At 42.3% G+C, this 23,825-nt stretch overlaps 1 protein-coding gene across 8 annotated transcripts in view; it reads left to right on the plus strand.

The window, feature by feature from the left end:
• Nucleotides 1-915: 915 nt before the first annotated feature.
• Nucleotides 916-23,825, plus strand: part of SCAPER (S-phase cyclin A associated protein in the ER) — a 421,844-nt gene continuing 398,934 nt past the window's right edge. For 4 of the 8 annotated variants that reach the window (XM_077882046.1, XM_077882049.1, XM_077882051.1 and 1 more), the window contains exons 1-2: nt 1,783-1,867; nt 11,273-11,339. In XM_077882046.1, the coding sequence (XP_077738172.1) occupies nt 11,334-11,339 (6 nt within the window). In that variant the 5' untranslated portion in view covers nt 1,783-1,867; nt 11,273-11,333. Of the gene's footprint in view, nt 937-1,781; nt 1,868-2,687; nt 2,710-11,272; nt 11,340-23,825 lie in introns of those variants that run through there. The other 4 variants (XM_077882048.1, XM_077882050.1, XM_077882047.1 and 1 more) reach the window with 4 other exon arrangements.

A 23,825-nucleotide genomic window follows, 5' to 3' on the forward strand; every position in this document is an offset into this window, starting at 1 on the left:
ACTTAAAAACGGGCAAAGGATTTGAATAGACATTTCTCCAGAGACATACACAAATGGCCAATAAACCCATGAATAGCTATTGAATGTCGTTAGTCATTAGGAAAATAAAAATCACAACCACTTTTTATACCCACGAAGATGGCTGTCATCCAAAAGACAGACAATACAGGGCTGGGAAAGATGTGGAGAGATTGGAACCCTCATTGACTGCTGGTAGGAATGTAAAATGGTGCAGCTGGTTTTGTAAGTAATCTGGTAATTTCTTAAAAAGTTAAACACAGAGTTACCGTATGACCCAGTTCTACTCCTAGGTATGTACCCAAGAGAAATGAAAACATGTCTACCTAAAAACTCACATACAAATGCTCATAGCAACATTATTCATAATAATGCAAAAGTGGAGATAACCTAAATGTCCTTTAACTGATGAATGGATAAATCCAACGTGATATGTCCCTACAATGGAGTATCATTTAGCCACAAAAAAGATTGGAGTATTGATATATGCTACAGTGTGACTGTACCTTGAAAATATTATGCTGAAAGAGGTTAAATCACAAAATACTGCATATTACATGATTCCCTTTACACGAAAAGTCCAGAATAGGGAATTGAGGGAAAAATGGGCAAGTCACTACTAATGAGTATGAGGTTTCCTTTGGGGGTGATGAAAACAGTCAGAAATTAATTGTAGCAATGGTTGCACAATACTGTGAATGTATTAAAAACCACCACTTTAAGTAGGTGAGTGGTGTGGTGTGTAAATCATCTCCCACGAGGCTGTCTTACACGTCACAAGTAAGATAATGGGTTGGGTTTCGAGAGGGTCAAGTGGAGGTATCCGGGTGCTCAACCCTTTGGATCTGGGGCTCAGGAGCAGAATCAGGCCTGGAGAGAGAAACTGGGACGTCTGAGGCCGAGAGATGCTAACTGAGAGTAGGTAAAACGCAAGCACCCGGAGGGGGAGTGTCCGGTGGGAAGAGAGCGCTTGCCCCTGCCCTGAGGGTGCCCACGTCGAAGCGAGGTTTCCAGGAAGGGGAGCAGGGACGGCAGGGACGGCAGAGACGGAGCGCGCACAAACGGCAGGGGAGGGAGGGTCCCAGAACCTGGCGACCACGAACCCAGGAGCTCCGTCGGGTCACGCTGAGCGCTCCCAGCGGCTGCAGCTGGGGGGCCCGACCGGCCTTGGCGCCCGCCGCGGCTCCGCAGGGCGCGGGGGCAGATCGGGGCCGGGCACCGGGCGCTCCGCTCGGGACTCGCGGCCGAGGGCGTGGCGGCGGGGCGGGCGGGGCGGGGGCCGCGAGCGAGGGCGCGGGGGGCCGAGGGCGAGCCGCGGTTCCCCAACGAGTGGCGGCGGCCCACGGACTGGGGCGCGCGGAGTTCCCGGCTGGGTTCAGAGCCGTGACTGTCTCCGAAGGAGAGGAAGCCCGCGTCCCCGGGGTTTGTGCTCGCGGCCCCGAACCCGCACGGCGGGGAGCTGGCGCGGGAGAGGGCGCGAACCCCAGGCGGCGGCCGGCAGCAGCGGAGCCGGCGCAGCGCGGCGAGGAGGAGGCTGAGCCGAGAGGCAGCAGCGGCGGCGCCGCGGAGCAGCAGCAGCAGGAGGAGCAGCGGCCGCGGAGCAGCCCCCGGCGGAGTAGCAGCAGGAGCAGCAGCCGCCCCCGCCCCCGCCCCCGCCCCCGCCCCCGCCTCGCCCGCGCCGGCGCACTGACGGCCGCGCCCGGGGCTCCGAGCCTCGCGGCCCGCTGGCGTCACGTGGTGCGCGGCCCGCCGCCCCGCCCCCGCCGCGCCCCCGCCCCGCCCCGCCCCGCCCCGCCCCTTTCCCGGCGGGACGCTCGGAGCCGCCCCGAACTGCGCCGGGCGGCCGGGGGTGAGTGTCCGCGCGGGCCCGCGGCGCGCAGGGCGGGGAGGGCGGGGAGGGCGGGGAGGGCGCGGCGGGGCCGCGGGCCGGCTGGGTGTGTCGCGGGGTCCCAGGGGCAAGATGGCGGCGGCGCTCCCCTTCCCCGGCGTCCCTCACCTGGCGGGCGGGCGGGGCGGGGGAGGGGATGGCGGCCGCTCGGGCGGGCCCGGGGCTCCCTCCGGAGGCCGGGGCGGCGGCGGGCGGGCTCCCGCGGGCCGGAGGGCGCGGACCGTGCGGGGGGCGGGCCCCGAGGACGCCGCCGCCGGCCGCCCCGCGCAGGTGCCCGCCGCCGCCGCCGCCGCCGCGAGACGCGTCCCGGAGGCCTGGTCCCCGCGGGCCCGTGCGCGCCCTCCGGCCCGGGGCGGCCCCGCTCCTCACCCGCGGAGCAGCGCTTTGTGCCGCACGTCGCGGCCCCGGGTCCCCGCGGCTCCGGCCCCTCGTGGTGCAGCCGCGGGCGGGGGCGTGACGCTCGCCTCAGGGGGCGGCGGCCGAGGGCGCCGGGGCCCTCCCTGGGCTTCAGCGCGAGACGCGCGCGTCGGAAGGTCCGCGTACGCCCCCCCGGAAGCGATGACAGGCTGCGGCGACCGCCTGGGTTTTCCCTCAAGGTCTGTGGACCCGAGGGAGGTCGCGTCAGGGGCAGCGTCCGGCCGCTCGGCCCCGCGTAACCGCCGGCCCCGCCCGCGGCGCCCCCCCCCCCCCCCCCCCCCCGTGCCCCGGTAGGTGCGAGCGCTTTAGGGTTTGCCGCCCTTCCCGGCTTCATCTGGTCTCCCTTCCCCTCCCCCTTCGTCTGTTTTGCTTCTCAAATCCCACACGTGAGTGCAACCAGGTGGCGTTTGTGTGACTCTGACTGACTTTGCTTCCGTCCGCGGCGTCAGTGATGGAAAGGTTTCATTTTTTAGGAATTAATATTTTAAGTAATTAAAGAGTCAATCAAAAAAATTACATTGATTTATTCATGAGAGACACAGAAAGAGAGAGGGAGAGACGCAGGCGGAGGGAGAAGCAGGCTCCATGCAGGGGCCTGATGTGGGACTCGATCCCGCGACCCCGGGTCACGGCCTGGGCTGAAGGCGGCGCTAACCGCTGAGCCACCCGGGCTGCCCTAAAGAGTCAAAAAAAATTTTTTTTTTCTTAAAGATTTTATTCATTTATTCATGAGAGACACAGGCAGAGGGAGAAGCAGGCTCCATGCAGGGAGCCCGACGGGGGACTCGATCCCGGGTCTCCAGGATCACGCCCTGGGCCGAAGGCAGACGCTAAACCGCTGCGCCACCCAGGGATCCCCAAGAGTCCATTTCTAATATTATTTGGAAAGTTTCTTTGTGGGAGGAAGTGTGATAATGATGCCTTTGAAGGCAGATTGACCCAACTTTGAATCCCAGCCTCAACTGCTTGACCTTTGGAGACTAACTTTTCTGAGCCTTGGTTTACTCTTCTGTAAAATGGAGATAATATTCACCTCATGGATTTGTTGATAGCAAGTAAATGAGGTGTCTGTAAAGCATTAGAGCTGCTCGTCCCCCATAGTAAGCGCTCAGCAAATGCTTACCTCTTCTCCCCACTCCCTTGTGCTGCAGTTTATACTTTTTAAATTTTTTTTTTTATGATTTTATTTATTTATTCATGAGAGACACACAGAGAAAGAGGCAGAGACCCAGGCAGAGGGAGAAGCAGGCTCCATGCAGGGAGCCCGAGGTGAGACTCAATCTTGGGACCCCAGGATCAAGCCCTGGGCCAAAGGCAGATAGATGCTCAACTGCTGAGCCACCCTGGCTGCCCTGCAATTTTAACCTCTGTGGTTAACCATCTTAGGTTGGTCCACCTGGTGGGTTATGCATGGAAACATATTCAATGTTACCATACAAATGCACGTGTAAATAATTTTGGTGACTACAGTTTAAATGATAATGTTTTTATTTTTAAAGACTTTATGTGTTTATTCGTGAGAGACACAGAGAGGGAGAGGCAGGCAGAGGGAGAAGCAGGCTCCATGCAGGGAGCCCAACATGGGACTCGATCCTGGAAACTCTGAGGTTCATGCCCTGGGGGAAGGCAGACACTCAACCACTGAGCCACCCAGGGGTCCTGGGAATTAGGAATTAATATTTTAAGCAATTAAAGAGTCAATTAAAAAATTACATTGTTTTAAACATAGAATAGAATTACAGTATTCTAAACATAGAATTACAGTGTTTTAAACATAGACTTCAAAGATGTCCTTAAGGCTTCATAGATACTTAAGAATCACTAAAAGGTTGATTTGATATTAATGTTGATATCACTTCATTTAATCACTTCACAAGAATGTTTTAAAGATAAGATGAAGGGGCTTGAGATTCTGCCCTTTCTTTCATCTTTATAACTAACCACAACTCATCCTAATTTTAAAGGAGAAACAAAATTATTTGGGAGTCACAAGTGAACATTCTTTAAACATTTAGAAAGTGGTGGTGGTGGGGATCCCTGGGTGGCTCAGCGGTTTCCTGCCTGCCTTTGGCCCAGGGCACGATCCTGGAGTCCCGGGATGGAGTCCCGCATGGGGCCCCCGGCATGGAGCCTGCTTCTCCCTCTGCCTGTGTCTCTGCCTCTCTCTCTCTCTCTCTCTCTCTATGTCTATCATAAATAAATAAAAATAAATCTTTAAAAAAAAAAGTGGTGGGGGTATATAGTGGGAAGTTAAACGGAATTCTTTAATGGTGCAATCTGATATCTATTGTGAAATTGGCATTTCTAAAATTGTAGAAGTGAGAACTGCAAATGGCTTGAATAACAGATCAAGTAATTAATAAAAATCCATTTCCAGTTTTATGCGTGGATGGCTTTGGTAGTAGATCTCATCAAATATAAACAGCAAAAGACCTGCAGTTCACTGGTGGAGCCACCTTCAAAAATTCTTAGGAGGAAGTGATATATAGAAAGACTTTATTCTGGACACGAAATACTAACAATTTCACGAAGTTTTGCTAAAATAATGACTACTTTTTAATAATTTCTTGAAGTAGCAAGTGATATAGGAAAGATGTTAGGGTTCGAAGCTGATGGCCAAAAAAGATTCTTGAGACGTCTTTGGTGCAAAAAGGCGGTTTTATTAAAGCACAGGGACAGGACCTGTGGGCAGAAAGAGCTGCACCGGGGTCATGAGGAGTGGCCCATTATATATACTTCCAAGTTGGGAGGGGGTTAAGGAAAGCGTAAGACTCTAAGGAATTTTGGAAGCAAGGTTTCCAGGACCTTGAGGGGCCAAATATTGTTGGTGAAAGGTCATTTATTGCTGTCTAGTAAACCTTAGTTGCGAGACCCTTCAGATGTATATCAGTGGGTCAAATGTTGGGGGGATGATTGCCAACATGTATCTCGGAATAGAAATGAAGTTTTCAAAGAAATTTTTATATGTTAAAGTAGACTTAGAGATCCTGGGGGTCAGGCTAAGATTGCCTTTTGCCCTTAGCTAAGTATTAATGTAGAGGCAGCTGAGTCCCTAGAGAAATGTCACTCTGCCAGTTTCCAGGACTTGTTAATGGGGTGTAGGTAGGAAGGAAATTTAATTTTTCTTCTGCCTTTGCTTCCCACATCAGTAAGTTCATTATACATTTTGAAAGCATGTGGATTAGGATAGTAGAATTAATTGCTATTACCAGTCTATTTCAGTAATTACGTACGCATGCACAATCTTGTCTCATAAAAGCTAACCCCCCTTCATTGGTTTGAAGCAAATCTCAGACATATTTCATTTGTAAAGATTTCAGTTCGTGTTAGGCCTATATAATACAGTATTGCAAAAGAAAGGTAATTCGGTATTTTCAGAGAGGCATGCCAGGTTCACAGGAGAAGGGTAAATGCCTCTGGTTGATTTATTCATGGGAGTGATCAGAATGGAAAACTTCACTAAACAGCTTAGCATTATAAAAACGTCTCTGTTCTTCAAAGTTCTTATTTTACCATAATACATTTATTTTCCACTTAGCAAAGACATGAACAATTACTGGTAGTTTTTGAGTATGCCGACAATGGCATTAAGTACCAGACTCAGGGAAATATTTGATTTTTCTTCAATTTCAGAAAATGCAAGAACATGAGTGATAGATTTTGTGAGCATTGGAGATTGCCAAGCCCAGTTTTTCTGGGATTTATTAGCAAGTGTGAGAACAATTCATAGATGTATTGTTCTGGCTTCTGTTGGATGGGCCTATATTTTTTAGAGTAGAGTTCCTAGCAGACTTCTCACTGTTTGGGGTCTGCCATTTACTTCTTGCCTTTTCAGAACCTGTGTACCTAAACCCAGGTAAAGAAGAGAGGCAGGCCTTTCTTGGCAATTGAGCCAATCTTCCCATTATCATTTGTAGGACTCTCAGGTGTCTCTGTAGACTTTCTGGGACTATAGGGCAGGCTAGGACACGTGAGACTTCAGTTTCTCACTGGCAAGAGCTTATTTTGAAATCCCTGGCCCAGTCAATCCTAGTGTCTGCTCTGTTTACTGACTTGTTTTCTTGTGTGTGTGTGTGTGTGTGTGTGTGTGTGTGCGCGCGCACGCGCGCTCCATTTTCTGTTTGCCCATTGTTTTGCAGTAACCTAGAGTTTCTCAAATTTATTTGGGTAGCACTGCCAATATTTGCCATATCTATTTTTTTTATATTAACTGATTTTTTTGTTTATGGTAGTGTTATACATTTTCTTTTACAGTGGAAGTAAAAGTTTTATTTAGGAAAAATGTTATATAAATAATAGTATGGATGGTAGTCATGACAAATATGAAAGGAGTAACCGAATGCCTGAAATTTTGGGAGTTCTGGATTAGGTATTTTTTTTTTAATAGCTTTATTAAGATATATCTCAGATACCATAAAATTCAGCCATTAAAGTGTATACTTCAGTGGTTTTTAGTGTATTCACAGGTTTGTGTAACCATCATCACTATTAACTTTAGAATATTTTCAAAACCCCAATATGAAACCCCATAACAGCCATTCCCCATTCTTGACCTCCCTCTCTCCTCCATCCTACTTCCTTCTGTACCAGCCCTAGGCATCCACTCATCTACATTTTTTTTCTCTGTGGATTTGCCTATTCTGGCATTTCATATTAACAGAATCATGTAATATGTGGTCTTTTGTGTCTGGCTTCTTCCATTTAGCATGTTTTCAGTGTTCACGTTGTAGCATGTAACAGAACTCCCTTTTTTTTGTCACTTTATTTTTTTTTAGAGCAGTTTTAGGGTCACACTTTTTTTTTTAACTGTACAACTAGAATTCACATTTCAGAAACTGAAGGCAAAGAATGCACATTTTGTATATTTAAACATTATTTCCTATCTAGAGATCTAACAGCAATTAAAGAAAATGTCTTATTAAAGCCACCCTACAGGGGCACCTGGGTGGCTCAGTGGTTGAGCATCTGCCTTCGGCTCAGAGCGTGATCCCAGAGTCCTGGTCCATGGCCCAGGCTTGTCATAACTACACTCCGTGTCCTCTTCTGCTTCCTTGCAGCTTTATGTTCCCAAAGCTTGGTATTGCTCTTTCATTTGCCGTTGTTCATCCAAGAGAGGAGTGCAGCTGCCCGGCTGGCATGGAACGTCCTCTTGGTGACACCAAACAGTCACCCCAATGCACCAGACTCCTAAAGCCAAACCGTATCTACAGGTTTTAATCCGCTATTAGCATTTAAATTGAGAGGAAAGTACAGAGACTTCCCATATTCTTCCTACCTCTACTTATGTTTAGCTCCCCTTTATCAACATCCCCTACCAATTGATTTAACTTACATTGACATTGTGAAGTCCCTATCACACCCAAGTCTGTAGATTACTCTAGGTGTTGTGTTTATGGGTTTGGAAAAATGTGTAATGACATGTACTGTATCCACCATTATAGTATCATATAGAATATTTTTACCACCGTAAACATTCTCTGTGTCCTGCCTGTTTATCCTTCCTTCTCCCTAACTTCTATAGCACTTGATCTTTTCCCTGTCTATGATTCAGAGTTTTGATTTTTTCAGAAACTTCATGTCTTTTTGCGGCTAAATAATATTTTATTGTGTAGATACACCACATTCTATTTTATCCATCAGTTGATGGACATTTGGATTATTTCACCTTTTGAGTATGGTGAATTGATGCTGCTGTAAACATTTGTATGCAAATTTTGGTGTGGACATATGTTTTTATTTCTCTTGGCTATATACCTAGGAGTAGAATTGCTAGGTCATATGGTAGCTATGTTTAACTTTTTGAGGAACTGCCAGACTATTTACAAAATCAGCTATGGCGTTTTACATTCCTAACCAGCAGCATACGTTGCCTCCAATTTTTTCATAACCTCCCCAATACTTGTTATTGTTTGTCTTTTGGATTATAGCCATCCATCCTAGTGGGTATGAAGTGGTACCTTATTGTGGTTGTGATTTGTATATCTGTAAGGATTAATGATGTTCAACATCTTTTCGTGTTCTTGTTAGCTATTTGTTTATCTATTTTGGAAAAATGAGGACATAGCTTTTTAAAACTCTTCATCTTTATAAAGATGAGAATACCGACACTCAAAGACATTAAATGACTTCTCAAGGTCGCATAGCCAGTGATTTGGTTGATATCAATGTCTCTATATACTCTTTCTGCTATATCATGTTTTCCCCTACTTTTTAGAAGAATACAGAGGAAGTGATCTAGGAATTCAGATGTAGAAGATCTCTGTCAGCTGGGGATGTCAGAGTAGACTTTTTGAAGATGACTTTTGAGTTCATCTGGAACATTTGGAAGGCTTTGAATATGTAGGAGGATGAGAGCAAGGCAACCTGGTGAACAAATGTTCTTTACCATGGGCTTTATTTATTAGTAAATAAGTGTTTAATGCCTACTCAATGGCAGACACCGTTCAAGGTACTGAGGCTATAGCAGTAACAAAACCAACAAACACCATGAAGCTTATGTTCTTCTAGGCAGAGATGGAGAGTATACCAATTAAGTAAATAATATAAAGTGATAAATGCTCTAGAGGAGAAGTGGAATAGGGACTGTCAGGGGTGGGAGTCAGGATAAATGGGTTGCTACTTTATTTATTTAAAGATTTTATTTTAATTTTTAAAAGTAATCTTTATGTCCAACATGGGGCTTGAACTCATACCCTGAGATTAAGAGTTACATGCTGTACTGACTGAGCCAGGCAGGCACACTTAGATGGGTTGCAATGATAGAGTGTTTGGGAAGGCCTCACCTGAGGAAATGACATGAGAGCAAAGATGGAGTAAATGTTGAGTGTCTAAATAAGTGTCTAATAAGCATAAAGCCCTGAGGCAGGAGTGTGTCTGCATGTTGGGGAACATGAAGAAGCCAGCGTGGCTAGAGTGGAATGAACAAAATGGAAAGGAGCTGAGTTGTGGTCCAAGAGGTATGAGTATGGTAGGCTACTGTGGGGACTTTGGCTCTTACTTGAGATGGAGAGGAATTGAGAGTTGTGAACAGAGACACTGCGTGTAAAAACATAGAACAGTTTAATTGACGTATAATTCATACACCATACAATTTGGCCATTTAAAAAATAGCTTTTAGTATATTCACAGAGTTGTGCAGCCGTTACAATAATGAGTTTTAGAATATTTTCATCATCCCAAAAAGAAACCCTGTCCTTGTTAGCAATCATTCCCATTTTTCTCCAACTCCCTAGCTCTAGGGAACCAATAATCTATTTTTTTAAAGATTTTATTTATTCGTGAGAGACACAGAGAGAGAGGCAGAGACAGGCAGAGGGAGAAGCAGGCTCCATGCAGGGAGCCCGACGTGGGACTGGATCCGGGAACTCCAGGATCACGCCCTGAGCCAAAGGCAGATGCTCAACCACTGAGCTCCCCAGGCGTCCCCATCTATTTTCCGACTATGGATTTGCCTATTCTGGAAATTACCTATAAATTATATAATATATTGTCTTTTTTGACTGACTTCTTTCACTTAGCATAATGTTTTTAAGGTTCCTCCATGTTGTAGCATGTATAAGCCCTTTATTCCTTTTTATGGCCCAATAATATTCCATTGGAATATACCACGTTTTAATTATCCATCATTTGGTGGACATTTGGGTTGTTTTGGCCATTATATATAATGCTGCCATGAATACGTGGGTATAAGCTTTTGTGTAGACATGTGTTTTCTTTTCTTTTTTTTTTTTTTTTTAGACATGTGTTTTCATTTAAGGTGCCACATTTTAAAAGGAGCAAATTTACTTGACAAAGGATAGATTACCTAAGCTGTCATCCCAGAAATACCTAGGTTCTTCTTTTTTTTTTTTTTTTTCTTAAATTTTATTTATTTATTCATGAGAGACACACAGAGAGAGGCAGAGACACAGGCAGAGGGAGAAGCAGGCTCCATGCAGGGAGCCCGAAGTGGGACTCAATCCCCGGTCTCCAGGATCACGCTCTGGGCTGAAGGGAGGCACCAAACTGCTGAGCCACCCAGGGATCCCCAAAGTACCTAGGTTCTAATTGCTTTGTTTTATTTGTTCATTAGCTTTTCTTACAGGATTATGCCCTTTCTAGCAATATCCTTGATCCTTTGTGTTCTGTCTGGGTTTCTGCTTTGGGTTTCTTTGAGTAAAGGTTTGGTCTCATTATGTTGGTATCCTGAAAAGTAAGATCTGTTCTATGTGGAGGTTTATGGAATAGTAATTAAAATATTCTGATAAAACCTCAGTTTTTGAAAGTTCCTAAGAAGAGGTTATGTTTTGTGTATTGAATTGTCATTCATTAGTGGGCCATTTGAAAAATGAGGATATATCAGAGTGTATCTCACACAACAGGGGTAAATGTTACTTTATGAAACTTTTGTTTTGGTTAAGCATATATTTGTGAACTGAGTAAGGATATACCGTGTGTTGTGTGCACTATATAGATGGTAGTAAAAAAAAAAAATCTCTGGATTGGGATGTCATAGACTATTCGTGTAATTAACAGTGTTTTTCTTCTATTTAACTTAAAATCTGGGGGGGGGGGGAGAGAATTGAGGTATTGTTCAGCATGAAATATTTAAAACATGCTATATTGTGTCTAAATAGGCAATATATGGGGATCCCTGGGTGGCATAGCAGTTTGGTGCCTGCCTTTGGCCCAGGGTGCGATCCTGGAGTCCCAGGATCGAGTCCTGCGTCGGGCTCCCGGCATGGAGCCTGCTTCTCCCTCCTCCTGTGTCTCTGCCTCTCTCTCTCTCTCTCTCTCTCTATCATAAATAAATAAATCTTTAAAAAAAATAGGCAATATAAAGGAGTGATTTTATTTTTTTTTGTTGTTTAATGTAATGACAGACTTGTGATGAGACTTGTATCTTTTTAAGTATAAATAATTTTTGACGATGTTATGACTAAGAGTATATGTATATATATTTTATTGTAGGAGTCACACCCCAGGGGTTTATGTGGTAAATGAGCTTCTTGACATACAAGGGAATTAAAGAATGATGGTAAGTGATCAGACTACCTTACACACTAACCTTCGTTTTTTTGTCCTTCCTTCCTTCCATCTCTTTTTCATTTAGTATCTTTGCAGGATACCCTAGAGTATCAGAGATTTTTATTTCATATTATAGCTTCATAGTATTTTCTATTGATTTGTCTTGTTTTTAAACAGATCTAATGGGCAAAGTGTAGTAAAGCACTGCTAGTTTGCCAACCGTGACTTTAAGGAATGTGGCCCAAAACCCAAAAGTAAATTAAAAATGTCTGTGGTCATCCATAACAGATAATTCACACAATGAGCATATGTATATTCACTGTACTTGTAGAATTCTCGGGTTTCTTATCCAGAACCATAGTAGTAACGTTCCCATAATTCTAAGATAAGAATTGAAAGGTGATAGCTGGATAGGGAAGAAGAGAACATAACTTAAGAATTAAGGTTTTGTGTTCTGCATAATCATCAGGAAGTAAAGAGCTCCAAAAAATCTAAACAGCACTTTGGCCCATTTATTTTACAGCAGCCATCCTTCGCACTTCTATAGCTCCCGAGGGCATACTGTAATATCGTACAAAAGTTGTTGTTTGATAACAATAACCTGGAAGTACCAAGGAAAGAGGAAGTTGGTTCACTAGCCTCTGTTTAAGAGGGAAGTGTGATTCAGAGATTTTTTTAATTTTTAAATTTTTTTTTGATTCAGAGATTTTTATCCAAAATGGTAAAATGGAAAAAACTTGCGCTTAGCAGGGTGTAAAGCCCGACGGAAGGCTTGGACTCATGACCCTGAAATCAAGACCTATGCTGAGGTCAAGAGTTGGGCACTTAACCAACTGAGCCACCCTAGAATCAGATTTTTGTATATTTTGTCCCTAGAATCAGATTTTTGTATATTTTGGCAGAGTATCACATGACTGATGATGGCCAGTTTGTTCTGCTTTTGGTCATGTTACCTTTGATCACTTGGTTAATGTAGTATTGGTTTTTCTGTTTACAGTTTTGTGTTTTCTCTTTTAAAATTAATAAGTAGTTTGTTGAGAGAAACTTTCAGGTTATGTAAATACCCTGTCCCTCATCAAACATTCACCACTCTTTGACGATAACATTTATTAAAGATCTACTATGAGGAAAAAGTTTACATTCTCCCAACTCTCTGTGTATCTAGATTCTTGGATATTTTTTATTTAGTGTTGTAATCTGTTGCTATCATAATTTTGATGCTCAAATTGTCCCAGATTTAGCCAGTGGAAGCTCCTTCAACCTGGCTCTTATGATAGGTCGCTATTATTCTTTGAGCATTTCTGTATTTTCTAGTTTAACAAACTAATCCAGGTTAATTTTGTGGTTTCACTGTCTGCCTTTTTCTCACCTAATTGCACAGGTTAGGGCATTCAGTACAGCATTGAATGAAAGTGGTGATGGTAGGCATCCTTGTGTCTTTCAGCATTATATCATTAAATATGGTGTTCGTTGTAGTTTGTGAAGAGTCTTTATCATGCGCTTTTTTTTCATGTGTTGAGATGAACATAAGGCTCTATTCCTTCATTCTGCTTATGTGGTAGATTATATTAATTGATTTGAAAATGTTAAACTAGACTTACATAATTGAAATAAACTCAACTTGGTCGTGATACCTTCCTGGATTCGATTTACAAATCTATGTGTGCATATGCATGTGTGTGTTATTTTCATATCTTTACTCATGAGATAGTTTGGTAATTTACTTTGCTTGCATTATCCAGTTAGGTTCTGATATTAGGGTTGAGGCAGGCCTTATGAAATGAATTGTGTTCCTTTTATTTTCTAGAAGAATTTAGTGTAATTTTTTGCTTACATGGTTTGGAGAATTTACCAGTGAAACTCATCTCTGGATTTTCTTTTTGTGGGAATCAGTTTCTTTAATAAATGTTCAGATTTTGTTTCCTTTTATGCCAGATTTGATAAATTATATTTTCAAGGAATTTGTGTATTTTATTAAATATTATAAGTTGATGTATTAGTTATAATATCCATTTATCTTTTTAAAGTCTGGAGATTCTAGAATCTGTAGTGATGTTCCTTTTTTATTCCTCATATTGATTATTCTTGTCTTCTTTTTGCTCAATAAGCATTTCATTAGCATTTTAAAATAACCCCATTTTAGATTTTATTATTAGTTTTTCACTGTTATATGTGTCTTGTATTTTATTGTTCTTTGCTACTTATTATTTCCTTCTTTTTTGAATTAATATGCTACTCTTTCTAGCTTCTTTAAATAGAGACTGAGGTCATTGATTTTTAGTTTTTTGTCATTATATTATTTATGGCTATACATTTTCCTTTAAGCATGGTTTTGGCTGCTGTGTAAGTACTGATATGTCATATTTTTATTATGACTCAATTGAAAAAATTTTTAAAATTCCCAATGTGACTTACTTGTAAGTTATTTAGAAATATATTGCTTAATTTCCAAACATACGAAGATTTTTCTGATTATCTCTCTTTGGTACTTTCTATTCTTTGAAATCTAGTGAGAGTTGCTTTATGACCCATGGTGTCAACAGTCTGGAAAATAACATACACTTGAAAAGACTGTATATTCTACTATTGTTGAATGTTGAGTTCCTGTTCTATCAAATATGTCAAGTTTGTTAATTATGTTGTTCAAGTCTTCTTTGTTGTTGCTGAACTGTTTTTGTCTACTTCTTCTGCCAGGTTCTTAAAGCGGTCTATGAGAATCTTCCACAAGGATAGTGTTTTTGCCTATTTCAGTTTTTCCTTATATGTTATTAGATGCATATTTAGAATTATTATAATTTACTGGTTGATGAACCTTTTATCATTATGAAACATCATTCTATCTCTAGTAGTAATCATTGCCTTAAAGTCTGTTTTGTTCAGTATTGATATGGCTCCCATTCTTTTTTTTTTAAATTTATTTTAATTCCAGCATAGTTAACATATAGCATTATATTAGTTTCAAGTGTACAATATGGTGATTTCAGCAATTCTGTGTACTACTCAGTTTGCTTCTTTTGTTCATTTGTTTTGTTTCTTAAATTCCTCATATGAATAAAATCGTATGGTATTTGTCTCTCTACCTGACTTCTTTTTTTAAAAAAGATTTTATTTATTTATTTGTTTGAGAGAGAGTGCACCCATGTGAGCAGGGGGTTGAGGGAGGAGGTGAAGAGGGGAAGGGACAAGCAGACTCTACTGAGCATGGAGCCTGACACAGGGCTTGATCATGAGCTGAGCCGAAATCAGGAGTCAGACACTTAACTGACTGAGCCACCCAGGTGCCCCTCAATCTTTAATTTTCTGGGCCACATTAAGTAGAATCACCTTAAAATCTTTGTCTGATAACTCCATTATTTTTATCATATGTGGGTATGTTTTTATTTTCTGTTTTTTTCTTGATTTTCAGATATTTGACATGTTTCACAGTGTTCCTGGTAACTTTTGATTGGGTGCAGATATTATAATTTAATAGATACTTTGATGTCTATAATGATAAGATATTCCCTATAAAATTTAATTTTGTTTTTGGCAATGGCTAGGGACACTGGCAGTTATAGTTTAATCCTGTCAGATATTGAAATGATTCAAAATTGGATCTGTTTTTTGTGAGGGTTAATCTATTTCTAGTTTACTCTTATTCTTGGGATGAAACTTCCAGGTTTCAACCTAATGCCTGGTGTGGCCCTGGACAGATTTTGTTTGTGTTCTTTTGCAAGTCTAGCAAACTCTGCTCACCTTTTCTATATTGGCTGTGTCCATTGGAATTGCCAGGTGCCTCTGGGGCAAAAGCAGCCCTGATTCCTGGACTTGTGTCTTTAAAAAAAAATTTAAAAAAAATTTTTTTAAAGATTTTATTTATTCATGATAGAGAGGCAGAAACATAGACAGAGGGAGAAGCAGGCTCCCTGTGGGGAGCCCAATGCGGGACTCAATCCCAGGACCCCGGAATTACGACCTGAGCCAAAGGTAGATGCCCAACCACTGAGCCACCCAGGTAACCCTCACCTCTTTAAATTTCTTATTTTCCCTGATCTTGCCCTATAATTGCTTACTTCCTTCACTTTTTTTTCTTGTGCTTTAAGCAGATTTTTTAAATTTATTTTAATTTATTTTTTATTATTTTATTTTTTAAAATTTATTTTTTATTGGTGTTCAATTTACCAAAATACAGAATAACCCCCAGTGCCCGTCACCCATTCACTCCCACCCCCCGCCCTCCTCCCCTTCTACCACCCCTAGTTCGTTTCCCAGAGTTAGCAGACTTTACGTTCTATCTCCCTTTCTGATATTTCCCACACATTTCTTCTCCCTTCCCTATATTCCCTTTCACTATTATTTATATTCCCCAAATGAATGAGAACATATGTTTGTCCTTCTCCGATTGACTTACTTCACTCAGCATAATACCCTCCAGTTCCATCCACGTTGAAGCAAATGGTGGGTATTTGTCATTTCTAATAGCTGAGTAATATTCCATTGTATACATAAACCACATCTTTTTTATCCACTCATCTTTCGATGGACACCGAGGCTCCCTCCACAGCTTGGCTATTGTGTCCATTGCTGCTATAAACATCGGGGTGCAGGTGTCCCTGCGTTTCATTGCATCTGTATCTTTGGGGTAAATCCCCAACAGTGCAATTGCTGGGTCGTAGGGCAGGTCTATTTTTAACTCTTTGAGGAACCTCCACACAGTTTTCCAGAGTGGCTGCACCAGTTCACATTCCCACCAACAGTGTAAGAGGGTTCCCTTTTCTCCGCATCCTCTCCAACATTTGTGGTTTCCTGCCTTGTTAATTTTCCTCATTCTCACTGGTGTGAGGTGGTATCTCATTGTGGTTTTGGTTTGTATTTCCCTGATGGCAAGTGATGCAGAGCATTTTCTCATGTGCATGTTGGCCATGTCTATGTCTTCCTCTGTGAGATTTCTCTTCATGTCTTTTGCCCATTTCATGATTGGATTGTTTGTTTCTTTGGTGTTGAGTTTAAGATGTTCTTTATAGATCTCGGAAACTAGCCCTTTATCTGATACGTCTTTTGCAAATATCTTCTCCCATTCTGTAGGTTGTCTTTTAGTTTTGTTGACTGTATCCTTTGCTGTGCAAAAGCTTCTTATCTTGATGAAGTCCAAATAGTTCATTTTTGCTTTTGTTTCTTTTGCCTTCGTGGATGTATCTTGCAAGAAGTTACTGTGGCCGAGTTCAAAAAGGGTGTTGCCTGTGTTCTCCTCTAGGATTTTGATGGAATCTTGTCTCACATTTAGATCTTTCATCCATTTTGAGTTTATCTTTGTGTATGGTGAAAGAGAGTGGTCTACTTTCATTCTTCTGCATGTGGATGTCCAATTTTCCAGCACCATGTATTTAAGAGACTGTCTTTCTTCCAGTGGATAGTCTTTCCTCCTTTATCGAATATTAGTTGACCATAAAGTTCAGGGTCCACTTCTGGGTTCTCTATTCTGTTCCATTGATCTATGTGTCTGTTTTTGTGCCAATACCACACTGTCTTGATGACCACAGCTTTGTAGTACAACCTGAAATCTGGCATTGTGATGCCCCCAGATATGGTTTTCTTTTTTAAAATTCCCCTGGCTATTCAGGGTCTTTTCTGATTCCACACAAATCTTAAAATAATTTGTTCTAACTCTCTGAAGAAAGTCCATGGTATTTTGATAGGGATTGCATTAAACGTGTAAATTGCCCTGGGTAACATTGACATTTTCACAATATTAATTCTGCCAATCCATGAGCATGGAATATTTTTCCATCTCTTTGTGTCTTCCTCAATTTCTTTCAGAAGTGTTCTATAGTTTTGAGGGTATAGATCTTTTACCTCTTTGGTTAGGTTTATCCCTAGGTATCTTATGCTTTTGGGTGCAATTGTAAATGGGATTGACTCCTTAATTTCTCTTTCTTCAGTCTCATTGTTAGTGTATAGAAATGCCACTGATTTCTGGGCATTGATTTTGTATCCTGCTATGCTGCCAAATTGCTGTATGAGTTCTAGCAATCTTGGGGTGGAGACTTTTGGGTTTTCTATGTAGAGTATCATGTCATCGGCGAAGAGGGAGAGTTTGACTTCTTCTTTGCCAATTTGAATGCCTTTAATGTCTTTTTGTTGTCTGATTGCTGAGGCTAGGACTTCCAGTACTATGTTGAATAGCAGTGGTGAGAGTGGACATCCCTGTCTTGTTCCTGATCTTAGGGGAAAGGCTCCCAGTGCTTCCCCATTGAGAATGATATTTGCTGTGGGCTTTTTGTAGATGGCTTTTAAGATGTTGAGGAATGTTCCCTCTATCCCTACACTCTGAAGAGTTTTGATCAGAAATGGATGCTGTATTTTGTCAAATGCTTTCTCTGCATCTAATGAGAGGATCATATGGTTCCTGGTCTTTCTCTTGCTGATATGATGCATCACATTGATTGTTTTACGAGTGTTGAACCAGCCTTGTGTCCCGGGGATAAATCCTACTTGGTCGTGGTGAATAATTTTCTTAATGTGCTGTTGGATCCTATTGGCTAGTATCTTGTTGAGAATTTTTGCATCCATGTTCATCAGGGATATTGGTCTGTAATTCTCCTTTTTGGTGGGGTCTTTGTCTGGTTTTGGAATTAAGGTGATGCTGGCCTCATAGAACGAATTTGGAAGTACTCCATCTCTTTCTATCTTTCCAAACAGCTTTAGTAGAATAGGTATGATTTCTTCTTTAAACATTTGATAGAATTCCCCTGGGAAGCCATCTGGCCCTGTACTCTTGTGTCTTGGGAGGTTTTTGATGACTGCTTCAATTTCCTCCCTGTTTATTGGCCTGTTCAGGTTTTCTATTTCTTCCTGTTTCAGTTTTGGTAGTTTGTGGCTTTCCAGGAATGCGTCCATTTCTTTTAGATTGCCTAATTTATTGGCGTATAGCTGTTCATAATATGTTTTTAAAATCGTTTGTATTTCCTTGGTGTTGGTAGTGATCTCTCCTTTCTCATTCATGATTTTATTAATTTGAGTCTTCTCTCTCTTCTTTTTAATAAGGCTGGCTAATGGTTTATCTATCTTATTAATTCTTTCAAAGAACCAACTCCTGGTTCTGTTGATCTGTTCCACAGTTCTTCTGGTCTCGATTTCGTTGAGTTCTGCTCGAATCTTTATTAACTCTTGTCTTCTCCTGGGTGTAGGATCTATCTGCTGTTTTTTCTCTAGCTCCTTTATGTGTAAGGTTAGCTTTTGTATTTGAGTTCTTTCCAGTTTTTGAATGGATGCTTGTATTGCGATGTATTTCCCCCTTAGGACTGCTTTTGCTGCATCCCAAAGATTTTGAACGGTTGTATCTTCATTCTCATTAGTTTCCATGAATCTTTTTAATTCCTCCTTAATTTCCTGGTTGACCCTTTCATCTTTTAGCAGGCTGGTCCTTAACCTCCACGTGTTTGAGGTCCTTCCAAACTTCTTGTTGTGATTTAGTTCTAATTTCAAGGCATTATGGTCTGAGAATATGCAGGGGACAATCCCCATCTTTTGGTATCGGTTCAGACCCGATTTGTGACCCAGTATGTGGTCTATTCTGGAGAAAGTTCCATGTGCACTTGAGAAGAATGTGTATTCAGTTGAGTTTGGATGTAAAGTTCTGTAGATTTCTGTGAAATCCATCTGGTCCAGTGTATCATTTAAAGCTCTCGTTTCTTTGGAGATGTTGTGCTTAGAAGACCTATCGAGTATAGAAAGAGCTACATTGAAGTCACCAAGTATAAGTGTATTATTATCTAAGTATTTCTTCACTTTGGTTATTAATTGATTTATATATTTGGCAGCTCCCACATTCGGGGCATATATATTGAGGATTGTTAAGTCCTCTTGTTGGATAGATCCTTTAAGTATGAGATAGTGTCCCTCTTCATCTCTCACTACAGTCTTCAGGGTGAATTTTAGTTTATCTGATGTAAGGATGGCTACCCCTGCTTTCTTTTGAGGACCATTCGAATGGTAAATGGTTCTCCAACCTTTTATTTTCAGGCTGTAGGTGTCCTTCTGTCTAAAATGAGTCTCTTGTAGACAGCAAATAGATGGGTCCTGCTTTTTTATCCAGTCTGAAACCCTGCGCCTTTTGATGGGGTCATTAAGTCCGTTCACGTTCAGAGTTAATATTAAGAGATATGAGTTTAGTGTCATCATGATATCTATTCAGTCCTTGTTTTTGTGGATTGTTCCACTGGACTTCTTCTTAAAGGGGAATTTTAAGAATCCCCCTTAAAATTTCTTGCAGAGCTGGTTTGGAGGTCACATATTCTTTCAGTTCCTGCCTGTCTTGGAAGCTCTTTATCTCTCCTTCCATTTTGAATGAGAGCCTTGCTGGATAAAGTATTCTTGGTTGCATGTTCTTCTCATTTAGGACCCTGAATATATCCTGCCAGCCCTTTCTGGCCTGCCAGGTCTCTGTGGGAGGTCTGCTGTTACCCTAATACTCCTCCCCATAAAAGTCAGGGATTTCTTGTCTCTTGCTGCTTTAAGGATCTTCTCTTTATCTTTGGAATTTGCAAGCTTCACTATTAAATGTCGAGGTGTTGAACGGTTTTTATTGATTTTAGGGGGGGATCTCTCTATTTCCTGGATCTGAATGCCTGTTTCCCTTCCCAGATTAGGAAAGTTTTCAGCTAGAATTTGTTCAAATACATATTCTGGCCCTCTGTCCCTTTCGGCGCCCTCAGGAACACCAATTAAACGTAGGTTTTTCTTCCTCAGGCTGTCGTTTATTTCCCTTAATCTATCTTCATGGTCTTTTAATTGTTTGTCTCTTTTTTCCTCAGTTTCCCTCTTTGCCATCAACTTGTCTTCTATGTCACTCACTCTTTCTTCCACCTCGTTAACCCTCGTCGTTAGGACTTCTAGTTTGGATTGTATCTCATTCAATTGATTTTTAATTTCTGCTGATTAGCTCTAAATTCTGCAGTCATGAAGTCTCTTGAGTCCTTTATACTTTTTTCTAGAGCCACCAGTAGCTGTATAATAGTGCTTCTGAATTGGCTTTCTGACATTGAATTGTAATCCAGATTTTGTAAGTCTGTGGGAGAGAGGACTGTTTCTGATTTTTTCTTTTGAGGTGAGGTTTTCCTTCTAGTCATTTTGCTCAGTGTAGAGTGGCCAAAAAGCAAGTTGTATTGGGAAAAGGAGAAAAAGAGAGGAGAGAAAGAAGGAAAGAAAAGAGAAAGAGGGGGAAAAAAAAGGAAGAAAAAAAAGAAAAAATAGAAGAGAAAGAGAAAGAAAGGGAAAAAAAAGGGTGGGGGAAGCAAACAAATCAAAAAGCAAAACAAAACAAAACAAAAAACAACAAAAAACCCACGGTGGAGTATCTTCTGATTCTGTGTACTTTAAGTCCCTTGACTTCCCCTGGAACTTGTCCGTCTAGCTGGTCTTCTGGGGGAGGGGCCTGTTGTGCTGATTTTCAGGTGTTAGCACTTGGGGGAGCTGCTCTGTCCCCTGCCTGGTGCAGGGCTCAGTGGGGGTTGTTCACCCCGTGAGGCCCCAGGAGGAACAACCGCAGTGGCGGGGCCAGCTCTGCAGCCCTGGAGTCAGCTCCCGCAGTCACCACGGAGCTCTCCGTCTGCAGGGCCTGGAGGCTCCGGGCGGAGCCGCTGATCTGCTCAGCTCAGGGCAGGAGCGTCCTTGCTGTCCTGGGCCCTCCCGGTCTCTGCCTGTCCTGGGGGAGGCTGGATCCTGGGCTGTGTCCCGGCGCCCTGTGCTCCGGGACTTGCGCTGTTGGATTCGCGCTCCCGCCCCGCAGCCCCCTCCGCGGAGCCGCGAGCCCCTCCGAGCTGCTCCCGGGCCCGCAGCCCCCTCTGCACGGAGCCTCTTCCTCCGCCGGAGCCCCTCGAACTGCTCCCAGAGCCACGCAGCCCCCTCCGCTCGGAGCCTCTTCCTCCGCCCGAGCCCCTCCGAGCTCCGGGTCCCGCGGTGCGCGCTGCAGCCCTTAGGGAGCTCGGCGCACTCTCCTGGGCGCGCAGTTGCTGTTACTGTCCCGGGGAGCCCGAGGGCATCCCCGCCCTCCTGGGTCCTGCTCCACCTCCCCCGCGAGCCCCTTTCCCCCGGGAAGGTCGGTGCAGCTCCTGCTCCTCTGGGGCGGGGCTCTCCTGTCCTGGGGACTCTCGCCCCGGCCTCAGCCCGGCTCCTCGCGGGCCCCTCCCCCTTGGAGGCCTTTTGTTTCTTTACTTCTTTTTCCCCGTCTTCCTACCTTGATAGAAGCGCGAACTCTTCTCACTGTAGCGTTCCAGATGGTCTCTCTTTAATTCTCAGGCCGAATTCATAGATTTTCAGGATAATTTGAAGGTTTTCTAGGTAATTTGGTTGGGACTGGTGATTTGGAGACCCTGCTCTTCCGCCGTCTTGCCCCTCCCTCCTTTAAGCACATTTAAAAAAAATATTTTGTTCAGCTCTTATAGTTTTTCTCAAGTGGTTGTTCTGAACTACCTAGCCCTTTATAACCAGAAGGGAAGTTTATTACCTATTTGCATAATAGTTCAATGCAGGTGTTCAGCATTCAGCCTTTCACATTGCAGTTCAGGGTCCAACTCTATTTTTGTTTTTTGATTCAATTCTCTAGAGAGTTCTGTGTTGGGATTTTCTGCATCTGGCTAGTAAGTGGGAGAAAAGAGAGTATATAAACGGTGATGGATGAAAATTTCTTTATAAGTCAGGGCTAGAAATGCCTTACCTTATTTTTGCCTTTTTAATGCCTTACCTATATTTTAATGTGCAGAATTTAGTCACATGGCCATCTGTGTGCAAGAGACCAGGAAGTATTATCTAGCTTTATAACGGGACAAAAATCTAGTGGTTTTGGTGAATATATTTTTGTCTCCATCACAGAGGCTTTTATCAGTTATGCTTGACATGATGATGGTTCAGATTACGATGATATTAGTGGATTTACAATTTCAGGATATATTTAGGAGATAGAATTGCTAAGATTTGGTATCTGTTCTAATGGAGATCTCAAAACAAAGTAGCCCATATAAGACTGAAGTTTATTTTTGTCCCTTGTGATAGTCTAGACGGCTTTAGTTCATCTAGGGTTTTACTTTACCTTTAGGAAGATGTGAAATATCCACAAGTTCTGACAAAGTTATTGTAGGTTACTGTATAGAATTCCAGTTCCTCATTGTGTGTTAAGGAAATTGTACCAGTTGCTCAGTTTCTCAGATAAGTTTGGGGTTTGTAAAAATATACATAAGTGCTAACCACTATTAGAATTTTATTTATTTTTTAAAAAATTTTAAAAAGATTTTATTTATTTATTCATGAGAGACACAGAGAGAGAGGCAGAAACACAGGCAGAGGGAGAAGCAGGCTCCATGCAGGGACCCTGACGTGGGACTCCTGGGTCTCCAGGATCACACCCTGAGCTGAAGGTGGCGCTAACGCACTGAGCCACCCAGGCTGCCCCACTCTTAGAATTTTAATGTACTCCTGGTGTTCAGTGACTGGTAATGTTGTCTGTACTACTTAAAGTATGAAGGGCTTTTGTAGTGGCAACTTAAAAGAAAGGATCTTTCCTTAATTATTTGGAAAGCTGAAAAACCATTTTAAAAAAGAAGGGAATTTCACTTTATGAGCAAGTAATATTATAGATGGATTTTGAAGAACATGTGAGAAGTAGAAACTTTAGTGGAGGTACAAACATAAAAATTTAATAAATAGTATTTGAAACTAGATTATAAACAAAGTTGCTTAAAGTGGAAATTAGTTCAATTTTCTTAGCTTTAGCAGAAAGATAGGTTAAAAATTCCTTTTCCCAATGTAGGAGCAAGTTTCAGAAATTATATACTTAAATCATAAACTGTAAATGTTAAACATAAAAACTGTCACTTAAGACTGATGTTTGTGCTTTTTATTGAAACATTTAGTATTGAACAAGCCTCTGCAGAATCTCTACATGGCACTAGGTGGCACACTGTGACTTTGGGATGAAAATATTATATTTTGTTTAAGTCTCCTAGAAGAACTTGGATGAAGATTGTTTGAAATAGACATCTGTAATGTAATGAAGTATCTCAGAGTCATTTATTGAATATCAAACCCTGATGCTTAGATTAAAATGCTTAAAACTGTTGTATTTAGGTTACTACTGATGTCTTTAAAACAATAGGGTTATTAGAAATGACTAGAATGTATGAGTTTATTGAAAACAATTCACTCAGCATATATTACAGAATGCACCTGTGATTTTATGGAAAATGGTTTTCAGTCAAATGTCATAGTAAGATGAATGTTACAATGTTTTTATATGTGAAGTACTAGAATTAAGAATTAAAACAAACTCTTGAGTTAGTGGTAGCTTTTGTTTGAGTTTGTGTATGTGTACTGAATATGAAAGAACTAACTTTTGGGAGGCCTGGATGGCTCAGTCGGTTAAGTGTCTGCCTTCGGCTCAGGTCATGATCTCACAGTCCTGGGTGGGACGGAGCCCCATGTGAGGCTCCCTGCTCCGGGGAGAGTCTACTTCTTCCCCGTCCCC

The sequence above is a fragment of the Canis aureus genome, chromosome 32, assembly GCF_053574225.1.
Source record: "Canis aureus isolate CA01 chromosome 32, VMU_Caureus_v.1.0, whole genome shotgun sequence".
Lineage (NCBI taxonomy): Eukaryota > Metazoa > Chordata > Mammalia > Carnivora > Canidae > Canis > Canis aureus.